We start from the raw sequence: 12,856 nt of genomic DNA, 5'->3' as shown, positions 1-12,856 counted from the left end.
TAAACATTTAGTATAAGTCTTTCCCAAATGTTGATGGAATATACTTATACTAAAAAGAATTACTCATGTTTATTTGAAATTCACATTTAATTGGAAGTCCTATATTTTATAAAATATGTACTCACTTTGCTACTGATTATAAACATGTTCAATGTAGAAAATTCAAATTTCTTTAAATATTAAGAAAAAAATAAAATTACATACAGTACCTTAATTTTTTTATTTTTTTTTTTTTTTGAGAGACAGAGACAGAGAGTGTGAGCACGGGAGGGGGAAGGGGCAAAGAGAGGGAGACACAGAATTGGAAGCAGGCGCCAGGCTCTGAGCTGTCAGCACAGAGCCCGATGCAGGGCTCGAACCCCTGAACTGCAAGATCATGACCTGAGTGAAGTCGGACACCCAACTGACTGAGCCACCCAGATGCCCCGAGAATACCTTAATTTTTACAAACATAAAAGAAAATGCAATCAAATGGGCAAATGTTCACATTATGCCGGTATGTCAAAAGAGATTATAAAACAATGTATCTCATTCAATTCAAACAACCTAACAATAGTAACAGTAGCAAACATTTACTGAGTTCCTTCCAAGTGCAAGAAACTGCCACATGCTTGACACATTATTTCCTAATTTAAACCTCACAACCACCTTCTGTGGATTAGGTATTTTCATTGACTCTTTGTTACAAGTGAAGAAACTGAAGCTTGAAGAAGTTAAGTAACTTGGCCAAGAGCTAGGAAGCAGTAGCAAAGCAGAGCCCAAGAATTCAAACCCAAGCATTCTGATTTCAGAATCGGCAGACTCAATTATGTACCAAAATTTTAACTGCGGTTCTTTCTGAAGTGTGGCATTTTAGACTTTTTTCATTCTTTTGTGATTTGCTGCATTTCTACAATGAACACGAATTACTACTGTATTTTTTTTAAATAAATATCCAAATAGAGGTTGGACAATCATCTGCCAAGGCTATTGCAGAAGTGGATTTAAATAATCTCAGATTCCTTGGGAATGCAAGCTGGTGCAGCCACTCTGGAAAACAGTATGGAGGTTCCTCAAAAAACTAAAAATAGAACTACCCTACCAGCCAGCAATTGCACTACTAGGCATTTATCCACGGGATACAGGTGTGCTGTTTCAAAGGGATACATGCACCCCAATGTTTATAGCAGCACTATCGACAATAGCCAAAGTATGGAAAGAGCCCAAATGTCCATCGATGGATGAATGAAAAAGACGTGGTGTATATGTATATATATATGTATGTGTGTGTGTGTGTGTGTGTGTGTGTGTGTGTGTGTGTATAATGGAATATTACTCAGCAATCAAAAAGAATGAAATCTTGCCATTTGCAACTATGTGGATGGAACTGGAGGGTATTATGCTAAATGAAATTAGTCAGAGAAAGACAAAAATCATATGACTTCATTCATACAAGGACTTTAAGAGACAAAACAGATGAACATAAGAGAAGGGAAACAAAAATAATATAAAAACAGGGAGGGGGACAAAACAAAAGAGACTCATAAATATGGAGAACAAACAGAGAGTTACTGGAGAGGGTGTGGGAGGGGAGATGGGCTAAATGGGGAAGGGGCACTAAGGAATCTGCTCCTGAAATCATTGCTGCACTATATACTAACTAATTTGGATGTAAATTTGAAAAAATAAAATAAAATAAATAATAATATTAATAATAATAATCTCAGATTCCTTCTAACTAAGGATCTGTGACTAATCTGTTAGTGACTGGAATTATTTTTTTTAGAGGGCTGGCTCTAAAGAAAAAAAAAAGAAACAAAAGTCAATCCTTTTTAAGAATTATAAAAGTTTTAGAGTGTCAGATCCTATTTCTCCTGTTTTACAGATAATGAAACAACTTGGAATTTAGATTTACATATCACAAAGGCAGTTGAGGCAGGGTAGAAACCAAAGCACAGGTCTTCACTGATCTTTGTTGCCAACATTTGACCAAAACAAAACCTACTACCTCTTCCATTCTCTACTTGCAACTTCAGTTATCAGAGGCCAAGAACAAACATAACAGGAAACACAAATGCTCCCCCCGCCCCCCCCCCTCCTCCCCCCCCCACCTTTCAGTCCATTACCCAAAAGGAAGACCTGCCTGGAGTATAAAAGCAAAACACTTTCCCAGCCCTGAGCTGACAGAGGTTGAAGAGATATTCCAAAAGACAAGATGGTTGGGGGGGGGGGGGGTGTGCTGAAAAAGTAGATATAGAAAGGAAGGAAGGAAGGAAGGAAGGAAGGAAGGAAGGAAGGAAGGAAGGAAGGAAGGAAAACAGAAATATCCAGGAATCCAATAGAATAAAGCACTCAAATACTACTGAAGTTTAGAGTTGCCTCAAATTTAATCAAATCCTAAATGCAATGTTCTTCAAGTTTGAAAACCAACTTTACAAAAGTGGACAGATGGTAAGATTAAAAAAAAAATGAAGTAAATACATAATCTGTACGTTCCTGTTGGTATTCTAGCAAATTCTATTCTCTCACCTTCAGCATTCATCTCTCCTCATCTAAAAATCTTCAGTGAGTATGATGCAATGCTATAAAACTAAATAAAAGGGGAACAATGTTACAACTTCTCCTAACAGCCAAAGAAGTTCTGGTAAGGTGAAAAGACGAATGATAAATAATGAAATCAAGGATATAATGTTTAAAATGTATGTCTATTTTTATCTATTTCTAACATATGACCAGATGAGTTAGGTTTCCACTTACTCTCATATGAACATAAAAGGTAAGCTCTAATAACTCAACTTGGAAGAAGCAAGAATACATTCCTCATTTTACATATTTGTGCTATCTGTTCAAAAAATTTAGACCTTTTTTTGTAAAGCTCTATTTATTGAAAAGTTACTGCTCTAAGGATTAACACCCACACTCTAGTTTAAATTCAATTAATTACATGTCATATGATTGTGAACAATTGCTCTGCACCTCTAGTTTTATTTTTCCTCATGCAGGGTAATAATAATATGAAACTATAATAATAACAAAGCATAAAGAAGGGATAGAAAAATACCGCATAGTATGATAATCACAGTAACACATTTTTATGACTGTTTATAGTTTCCTTTCATGTGAAAGATTCACACCTAAGATACTAAACAAGCCCATGATGTGAGCAGGGAAGGTATAATCCCCATTTTATGATAAAAACAGAAAACTGAAGCTCAGAGATGTTAAGTGACTTGTCCAAGGTTATCTTGAAAGCTACACTCAAAAGCTCTTTTTCTCACTACACAGTGTAGTGCCATCACAAATTTGAGATGGTACATTTTCTCATGCCCAAATTACTATGGAGACTACCCAAGGAAAGTCGTCAACAATTAAACTGAAAAGGGTCACCTGAGATTGCTATGGGCAGTAATTACCCACAAAGTCACTATCTGGGTATAAAACTATGATTAAAAATAAGTTAGGTAAGGGGCGCCTGGGTGGCTCAGTCGGTTAAGCATCTGACTCTTGATTTAGGCTCAGGTCATGATCTCACAGTCGTAAGATCAAGCCTGGCGTAGGGCTCCGCGCTGGGCACAGAGGCTGCTTAAGTTCTCTCTCTCCCTCTTCCTCTGCCCCACCCGCCTCCCATTTTCACACTCTCTTAAACACATACGTTAGGGGGCGCCGAGGTGGCGCAGACGGTTAAGCATCTGACTCTTGATCTCTGCTCAGGTCACCATCTCATGGTTTGTTGGAGCCCCACATCAGGCTCCGTGCTGATGGTGCAGAGCCTGCTTGGGATTCTGTCTCTCCTCTCGGCCCCTCCCCCTCCCTGCGTGCATGCACTTGCACTCTCTCACTCTCAAAATAAGTAAACTTAAAAAAATAAAGCGTGTGCACTCTCTCTCTCTCAAAATAAGTAAGTTAGGTAAAAACCTTTTAAAGTAAATGTCTAAAACTCTTGGTATTTACTCAATTAACTCCATGCCTCTTGCACTAGATACATCACCCTGTTTGGGGGATGTGAAATGAAGGGGCAAAGGATTTCATCAGGAAAAGTTAAGTTCTGTGAAATTCAATAGGGTAAAAAACTCAAAGCTATAAAATACAAAGAGGAACAGGCAACAGCTTGTAGACTGTAGTGGCAACCTTAAGCCAAACCAAAAGAGTGCCAATCTGTGGTTTAAAGAAAATATGTAATCTGGAACTTTGCACCTCAAGTTACTGCTACTCCAAAGTAATCAGTGCCGTTTCTAGTAAAAAGTATATGTAGGTTTAGAGGATAATTTCAATTCTTCATTATAATAGAATGGGATTCCATTTTAGCTTGGGGCTTTCTTATCTCAACAGAAGCTCTTTTGATGATAAAGTCAATGGTTCAAAAGCCACTGTCAGAGAACTGAAGAATGTAACTATGTATCACTGGCATTTGATATCTGAGGTGGTCAAATAGGTGGTCTACTGCAGGCCCCTGGAGAGACTTTAATAAGGACACTACCAGGGCACCTGGGTGGCTCAGTCAATTAAGTGATTTCCGTTCAGATCGTGATCTCACGGTTCATGAGACTGAGCTCCAAATCAGGCTCTGCACTGACAGTGTGGAGCCTGCTTGGGATTCCCGCTCTCCTCTCTCTCTGCCCCTCCCCATTCATGCTCTATCTCTCAAAGAAATATTTTTTTTTTAATTTTTTTTTTCAACGTTTATTTATTTTTGGGACAGAGAGAGACAGAGCATGAACGGGGGAGGGTCAGAGAGAGAGGGAGACACAGAATCGGAAACAGGCTCCAGGCTCTGAGCCATCAGCCCAGAGCCCGACGCGGGGCTCGAACTCCCGGACCGCGAGATCGTGACCTGGCTGAAGTCGGACGCCCAACCGACTGCGCCACCCAGGCGCCCCAGAAATATTTTTTTTAATGAGGGCGCTACCAATTCCAGTTATTCATATTCTAGAATGTTAAAATTTTCTTCAGTACAACCTCTCAGAGTGCTCGGTTTACTGAAGGCCCTGGCACACAGTATGATACAGAATTTTACAGATTGCTGAAATCTTAAATTCACAGTCACTACAAAGTAAAACACCTTAACTTTTCTATTCTTCAAGGTCAAAACAAACTTTGTCTCATCTTTCCCTCTCCACCCACAAGAAAATGGGGTATTCTAAAAGATGTCCTACAAATAAGCCAATGCTTTTATAAATACAAATCAATCCTCTGCAGAGAAAGACCTTAAGATGCCCATATTCTACTTCAGTATTGATTCTAAGCCTTTTAACAGTTTAAGCTGACCACAAACCTCTCCTTCTACTTCTTCTATGGAATATTCTCCTCCTTAAACTCCCTTTTTTTAAAAACGAGCCTTCTTATACCTCCTGTCCCTTGTCTTATACACACACATAACTCCCAATGAAGAACAGACTGAGGCTGAAGGAACACATCTGCAAAACACATGTTCTTAATTAATACACTGCTCACCCTTAAAAGCATGTTGTTAAAATGCAACAATAAAGAGTCTATATAGAACCCCAAAACACCAAATTTGAAGATGAAAACAAAAACGCCCCATAGCAGCCCGAGCAATCCAAAGAAAAAAGATTTAAAAATAAGGCACTACAGTATTGTAATATATCACTAACCTTTCCTTCAAGGACAAAAGTCTCCATGCTAAACACATGAAAAAATAATAATAATGAAATAAAAGAAGAGGAAGCAGATTTAAGAACCTAATTTCCTACTGTTCAAAATGTCAAATAAAATAAAGTGTAGGAATATTTTAAGATCAAATGAAACAATATTGCTGGCCCAATTCACACAACACCTTGTAACACTTTTATATTAAACATGCTAAACTTGAGAAGCCATATAATACATTTGCTATAAATTAGATGATAAAGCAAGAAAACAGATCAATTACAGAGATCCATGATACATAAAGATGCTCTCAGTACCATAACTATTTGTTAATGAATGCTAAAGTAAGGTATATATATCAGCCAAGGTACATTTTGGGGGAATATCCAGAGACCAGTCAATCTCCCTTATTTAGTGAAAACACAATAGTCAATAGGCTGTAAAGAACATGTGTAAATCCTACATTGAATTACTTCTAGATTTTTCAAAGTTCTTTGCAATCATTTTCCTATCAGACTACTGCAAAAAAGTTTCCTTCTGACTTACCACGAAAAGTGACAAATCCAAGATCACAAAGGTAGTTAATCAAATCTAAAGCAATTTGATTCAAAAAACATGTTCTCTCTCTGGGAGGAAATATAAATATGTGTAAGTTCCTCCTTAAAGCTCTCTTCAAAAAAAAAAAAAAAACCTACTCATAGGTAAAATATCATTTAACTTTTAAGACCTAGGCTATTTATAAACACTACATTATAAATTTGGTTATTTACATTTAAAACAAAGCCCAAGTCATCACTACTTTTAACCAGTCTACCTTTCAACCAGGAATCATATTAAGAAAACATTCCACCAATGATGTGCTATATGCTCACAACCATGCTGGGCACTGGGGTGACTATATGAGGATGCTAACTGAGGCGTCTTGCTTTTTAGAAAGTTTACACTCTATTTGACAAAAAGAGAAGAGCAAATACTAAGCTGTGTTCAACCAACCCTCCTGAGGGGAGAAACCCCAGGTGACAAGTACACCAAGAAGTGAGACCGCAGTGAGTTTCATCCAAAAAAAACTTAATGGGAAAAATGAAGCTTGAGCTGCACAGGGAGGGATGGACAGGAATTTTAAAAGCACAAAGGAGGAATGAAAGCATGCAGGCAGGGGCTGGGATCAACAAAGGCTGAGAGACAGGAATAAGCATGATATATACAGAAGAGACTGAGCCAACCTGTCTGGGACACAGGTGCATGCTGAGGCATAATGAGAAATAGCTGGGTAAATCAAGTGGAGTCAGCTCCCAATGGACTGTGAAGGCAACAGGGAAATGTTAAAATATTAAAATCATCTAATATCTAAACTAGATAGAGAACCTTAGGGATTCTCTAGTTGATTCTTTTCTGACAGATGAGGAGAATCTAGGATCCACAGACATCTAATGGCTAGCATAAGGACAGAGAAAGTAAATAGCAGAACAAAACTCAGACCCCATTCAGGAATCCCAGTTCAGTGACAGGCAGCATAGTTTGACAGGGAAAGCAAATCTGTTCAAGGATTGATCAGCACATCAGTATATAAGGATCTGCAAACATACAGACATACAAGACAGTACTGTGTCTTATGAATTCCAGTAGACTGGTTTCCAGGGGTAATAGAACACCACAGCGGCACTACCATTGAGCAAAAACCACTATGTTTTGCCAGAAGGAATCATTTTCAAGAAAGCAGCAATCCAGAAGGAAAGCAGAGGCAGAAGCTAGTTTTCAGCTATAAAGGAAATGAGTGGATAAACAGTAGAGGCAGCAGGTATCTGGCAACAAAAAGAAGAAAAAAAATTGATCCACTGAGAGAAAGCTACAGGACCAAGTAAATGCTTGAGAAAAGAAATCTTAGTAAGTTTGAAGGTGAAAAGGAAGGCACTCACACAAAAATTAAATCGGATGCTAAATAAGGTAAGGGTAGTGAGGGAGCATAGAGAACTAATTAAGGATGAGTTGGAAAAAATTTTTTTAAATAGGAATTCCAGAATAAAGAATAAGCATTTTTTCCTCACCACAAAATACCCCTCACCAAAAGAGTACTCACTTTCAACTACCTTTAAGGCCTTATAAAAATGGCAGACCAGGCTTTAAGAAACAAAGCTACGAGATTTTTTTTAATCCAAAACAGCTTCAAAGTTTTACAAATCTACTTAGCCAATTAACATGTGGTGTATAACTTCAAAGACATTTGTCAATCATTTTATATTGCGTGAGTTTCACACGACATATTCAAAACACATTCCAATTAGCATCCAATTTACAGTAACTGATATGCCATTGTTTCAAATCAAAAATCAGAGTTTATTCTCTAATATGTTCTTAAATATGGGGGTATATACTGTTTGTACTTGACCAGATATGGAATACATGAGTGCTTAAATGAACATATTTACAACAAATCATTTGGGGATACCTTTTTTTCAATTTGTTAAAAAAAAAAAATTCAAATAAGCACAGTTTTCTTCTATGCCGCTTCAGAAACAAAGTCCTACAGAACCAGAGGGGCACAGAGAGCTAGGTGGGGCATGTGACAAAGTTTTCTCTAATTCATTAATAGTAACCTAATAAGCCACAATTTAGAGCTACACACCTAAAATATACCAGTATCAATTTAGAAACGTACTATTCAGCACCATAAAGGCGGGTTAAGGAAAAGTAGAAGATGTAACTGATAACATTGATTCAGCTGCGCCTGGATGGCTCAGTCAGTTAAGCGTAGGGCTTTTAATTTCAGCTCAGGTCATGATCTCAAGGTTTGTGAGACAGAGCCCTAGTCTGGCTCCACACTGACAGCGTGGAGTCTACTTGGGATTCTCCCTCCCTCTCCCCCACCTCCTTGTGTTTGCAAGGGCGCGCGCGCACGCGTCCGCGTCCGTGCCGTGCCGTGCGCATGCGCCCTGTCTCTCTCAAAATGAATAAACATTTAAAAAGAAACCTCAGGGGCGCTTGGGTGGCTCAGTCAGTTAAGTGTCCGACCTCAGCTCAGGTCATGATCTCACAGTCTGTGAGTTTGAGCCCCATATCGGGCTCTGTGCCGACAGTTCAGAGCCTGGAGCCTGCTTTGGGTTCTGTGTCTCCCTCTCTCTCCCTCCCCCAGTCACGCTGTCTCCCACTCTCTCAGCAAATAAACAAACATTAATTTTTTTTTTAAACTCATCATTCTTTACAAAAATAAATAAATAACTGATACATTCACTCCGCTTTCTGGCCATCCACCTTTGCAATTGCCATTTCCCTAACCAAGGACATAATTACTCTTAAAATTGGTAAGAATCATTCAACTTAGGCCATAAATATTAGGTTTAGGTGCAATACTAGCAGGTTACAGCAATTTCATTTTACCCACTTGGAAATAAGGGCTTAAGCTCAAAATGTCAAGATGGAACACTGCCACTTCTCTTAACTGGGTCTACCGCATCAAGTTGCCAAGCAATACCCATCAGAGTACAAAACGTTATCGGCAGTGGCTAGTAATGCATTTCTGCTTACATCACCACAAATATTAGAAGCCCAACCAAACCATCAATTCAGTCATAAACAGAGTTGCTACCTTTAGACTTGCATACGCTCTCGGGCTCAACATACACATGTCTTAGCTGTAATAAAAAGCAGCCTGTATCCCTCTGGACCCGCTGAAACAAAGTACAGACAATATACCCCAAATTTAAAACTTTTAGAAATAGCTGAGACTAATTATACAAATACCTCTCCCTACACGTGGGGCTTTTTCTCCCCTCAATAAAAATGTGAACTCTTCTCCCTTAACTATACTTAAGGGGTTATTAAAACAAATCCTATGAGATACTTTTCAGAAAAAGTATCCCTGACTGTTCAGCATTCAATACGTTTCGTACTGAGGCTCTTGTTATTAGGTCTGCCACGTGACCTTGGAAAGTCATTTAATATCTCTGTGCCTCGGTTTTCTCACTTTCCAACCTCAAGGTAATCTCTAATTTGAATTAAACGTTTATTACTACTATAGTAAATTAAGGTATGTAAGTACCTTATGTTAAACATTGAAAAGCCTTAGACTTCTGTATGGCAAAGTCAGTGGTCTTTAACCTAAGAGAAGAATGTGAGGAATAATTTGCCCTACGTATCTTTCTCTTAATTACAACATAAGGAATACATTAAAAATGCTTCCGTTTAAAACTCTTACATCCTTAATTTTTAACAGATGGTGGCGAGTTTGATTCCACAATATTCATAACAACGCAAACAACAAAGCCTAAGGTCTTTTAACACTGGAGACAAAAAGAAGGAAATATTTACTTGTGTTACTGGGAATATAATAAGAATCGTTCTTTTAAATTTAGAAAACTATAGGGGCGCCTGGGTGGCACAGTCGGTTAAGCGTCCGACTTCAGCCAGGTCACGATCTCGCGGTCCGTGAGTTCGAGCCCCACGTCGGGCTCTGGGCTGATGGCTCGGAGCCTGGAGCCTGTTTCCGATTCTGTGTCTCCCTCTCTCTCTGCCCCTCCCCCGTTCATGCTCTGTCTCTCTCTGTCCCAAAAATAAATAAACGTTGAAAAAAAAAATTTAATAAATTTAGAAAACTATATTTTTTTTGTAGGTGGCAGATAAGCCTAGGGATCAACAGGTAAGTGAAGAAATAAAGTTTAAAAATTGGGGAAAAAACTAATAAAAAAATTGGAGAACAACAATGGTAGTGTGAACACTTCAAATTCCTGCATCCATATTATGCTGTCCCCAAGGTTTAGACTTGGGGTTCTTCCGTGTGCCTTTAAAATCCTTTTTCAAGATTACATAAAGTCTCTTCTATCAAGTTTTAAATCGAATGCTCTATCAATAACACAATGCAATGTATGCAGTAACATTTTACTTCCTCAGATAGATCAGTAGTACAGTTGGTTTACAAGCTTTTTGGTCTGGAAGCAGAAGAGGGATGGGTGAAACAACACGCTACAAGCCCCTGACAGCTTTGTAATTCTATTCTACCTAGGTAGTTTCAACTGCCTTCTCAATCCTGCTGCCTATCCCAAACATCTTTCGGGTAGGTCAGCAACACTGGGAGTCCTGTAAGGAAACCTTTGAGGATCCAGTAAAAGTGGAGCCCTCCCCTGCCCCTCCATTCAGCTCCCATAATCACTTTTATGATTGTATCCAGTCAACAAAATAGATTGATTCAACCTTAACATGTCCCTCATCACAGGAAGCCCAGGGCAGAACTGCAGCTGCAAAAAAAGCATCCCTTTAAACTATCCCCAACTAACCACAGCAACGCAAAGTTAAACTAATTCCCACTGACAAAAGGCTCCGTGTGCATTCATTCTGATCAGCCTCAGGATCCAGCGTGTGAAGCTCAAGGAATAAAAAGGCACCTCCCCAAGCTATGAAACTTTTATTTTTCCACCCCAAATATTCTCAATGAAAGTTCTCTTGTGAACCAAGAGGTGAGAGTTAAAAACAACAACACAACACCAGCAGAATTATCGGCTCCAGGACCACATCCCAGCTGTCCCTGCTCTCCGTTGTCAGGGGCTCAGACGCAGTTTCCCACTTTTCCTGGCACCCTGCTCCCCTTACTCCCCAAGATTCTCACTCAAGAAAGCTCTATTCACATTCTCAGACCGCTGGCAAAATAAAGGGTGAAACTGCAATTCTCAAGGAAGAAAAAAAAAAAAGGGAAAAATATTTCAGAAGCAGAAGGGGACGAGCACCATGGTTTCTACTACAACATGTAAATGCCAGTCTTGTCTCATCAGGATATGGGGGGACGCCCAAGTGGGGTACCAAAAAGATGTGCATTGAGTGTGCACTTGGAGCTCTCAGGGCAGGCTCCAGGGAGCAGAAAGTAAGAAAACCTGTGCTTTCCCTGCTTCTACTCTTCCCCGTCCAAGAGAGGAAGCTGAAGAAACTGGGGGAGGGGCGGGATGTTATCGTTCTCCCATTGGGGGTACACAAGACAGGCCTGGGGGTTCCTCCAGGGACTCACCCCCAGTTCGGAGGTCCACTGAGGGAAGAGGAAACCCCTAAACGTTACCCACCTCCGTTCAAACAAACAAACAAACAAAAGTAAGGGAGGGGGAAATGATTAAATCCAGATGGAGAGCCCCTGCAAGCGCCCCCAGGTCACTCATCCTCATTAGCAAGCGGAAGGGCTGGGATAAAGAGGATGGAGGGTCCGAGGGGTGGTCAGGGAAGAGGCCCCACCCCCCGACTTAGGAGGGAAGGGGAGCCCGAGCCACCAGCCTTCCCCTCCTTCCCCGCACCTCCCCCCTAGGCCACCCCCTCTAGTTCCCCCCTTCCTCTCCTCCAGAGCCCGAGGCAGCCGCGGGGGAGGCGGCTGCTCCTTCCTCCCCTCACCCACTCCGCCCCCACCCCCACTTCGCTCCCACCTCCCGCCCGCCGAGGGCCCGTTACCTGCTCGTCGAAGCGGCTGACCACGGCCTGGACCCATTCCACCGGCCTGTGCGCGGCCATGTCCTCCCCGCGGCCGGGGGGCGGCGGAGGGACGGGCCGGCCGGCGCCCAGGGCCGGGAAGAGGGCGGGGAGCGGGGGCCGAGGTGAAGGCAGAGGCGAGGAGAGGGTCCGAGGAGTGCGGGCTCCGAACGTTCCCACGGGGGTGGGGATGGGGGGCCTGCGCCGAGCCGGGAGGGGGACAGGGGAAGGGGGCGTTGGCGAGGAGGCAGGGGGAAGGGGGGGCGGGGGAGGGGGACCCGGGGAGGGGAGGGGGCCTCTTGGTCGCTCTCCCCACTAGCGCCGTCTCCCCTCAGCCATCACAGTCCGAGACGCCGCCATGACACCCCACCGGAAGTGGGATCCTTTCCACGGCCCGGGGAGAGGGAGAGCGAGCGAGCTTGAGATTGAGAGCGCGGCTGGGAAAGGGGAGGGGGAAGCGAGAGGGAAGGCGGCCTGCCGCGCATGCGCCCGTGCCGGCCGGTTTCATTAATGAAAAAGCGAGTCCTCCTGGAGGTGACGTCACCTAACTCCTCCGGGCCCGGAGGCGCGCGTCCCTCTTCGCCGCCGGGCTCACCTAGACTCTGGCTCTGGGTTCGGCCGGCGACGGTCCGTGCCGACCCGGGAGCATCCGCTCGCATCCCCACCGCCACAAGAGGCTCCCCCTCCCCCGCCGGCCTCAGGGTTTGGATTGCTCCCCGGGTTGGAAGTTAGGGGGCCGCGGAGCTAGCGTTTCTCCCAGGGCGCAGATCTCTGCGGCTGATCTGGGGGGCTATGCGAGGGTCCCTCTCTGCCTTAAGCTCTCACAAAAAAATAA

The 12,856-nt window shown here is 42.2% G+C and overlaps 1 protein-coding gene across 7 annotated transcripts in view; it reads right to left on the bottom strand.

Annotated features, from left to right (window-relative positions):
- Positions 1 to 12,441, bottom strand: part of NF1 (neurofibromin 1) — a 248,210-nt gene extending 235,769 nt beyond the window's left edge. For all 7 annotated transcript variants that reach the window (XR_006962286.1, XM_047080763.1, XM_047080758.1 and 4 more), the window contains exon 1: positions 12,004 to 12,441. Coding sequence is in view for 6 of the 7 variants with exons in the window: in XM_047080763.1 (XP_046936719.1) it covers positions 12,004 to 12,063 (60 nt within the window). In the remaining variant the exon portion in view is untranslated. The remainder of the gene's footprint in view (positions 1 to 12,003) is intronic.
- Positions 12,442 to 12,856: the final 415 nt, after the last annotated feature.

The sequence above is a fragment of the Lynx rufus genome, unplaced genomic scaffold (assembly GCF_022079265.1).
Source record: "Lynx rufus isolate CCGP_SWC_20201006 ecotype Redwood Valley unplaced genomic scaffold, mLynRuf1.p SCAF_18, whole genome shotgun sequence".
In the NCBI taxonomy this organism is placed as follows: domain Eukaryota; kingdom Metazoa; phylum Chordata; class Mammalia; order Carnivora; family Felidae; genus Lynx; species Lynx rufus.
This window is presented reverse-complemented; position numbering and strand designations above follow the sequence as displayed.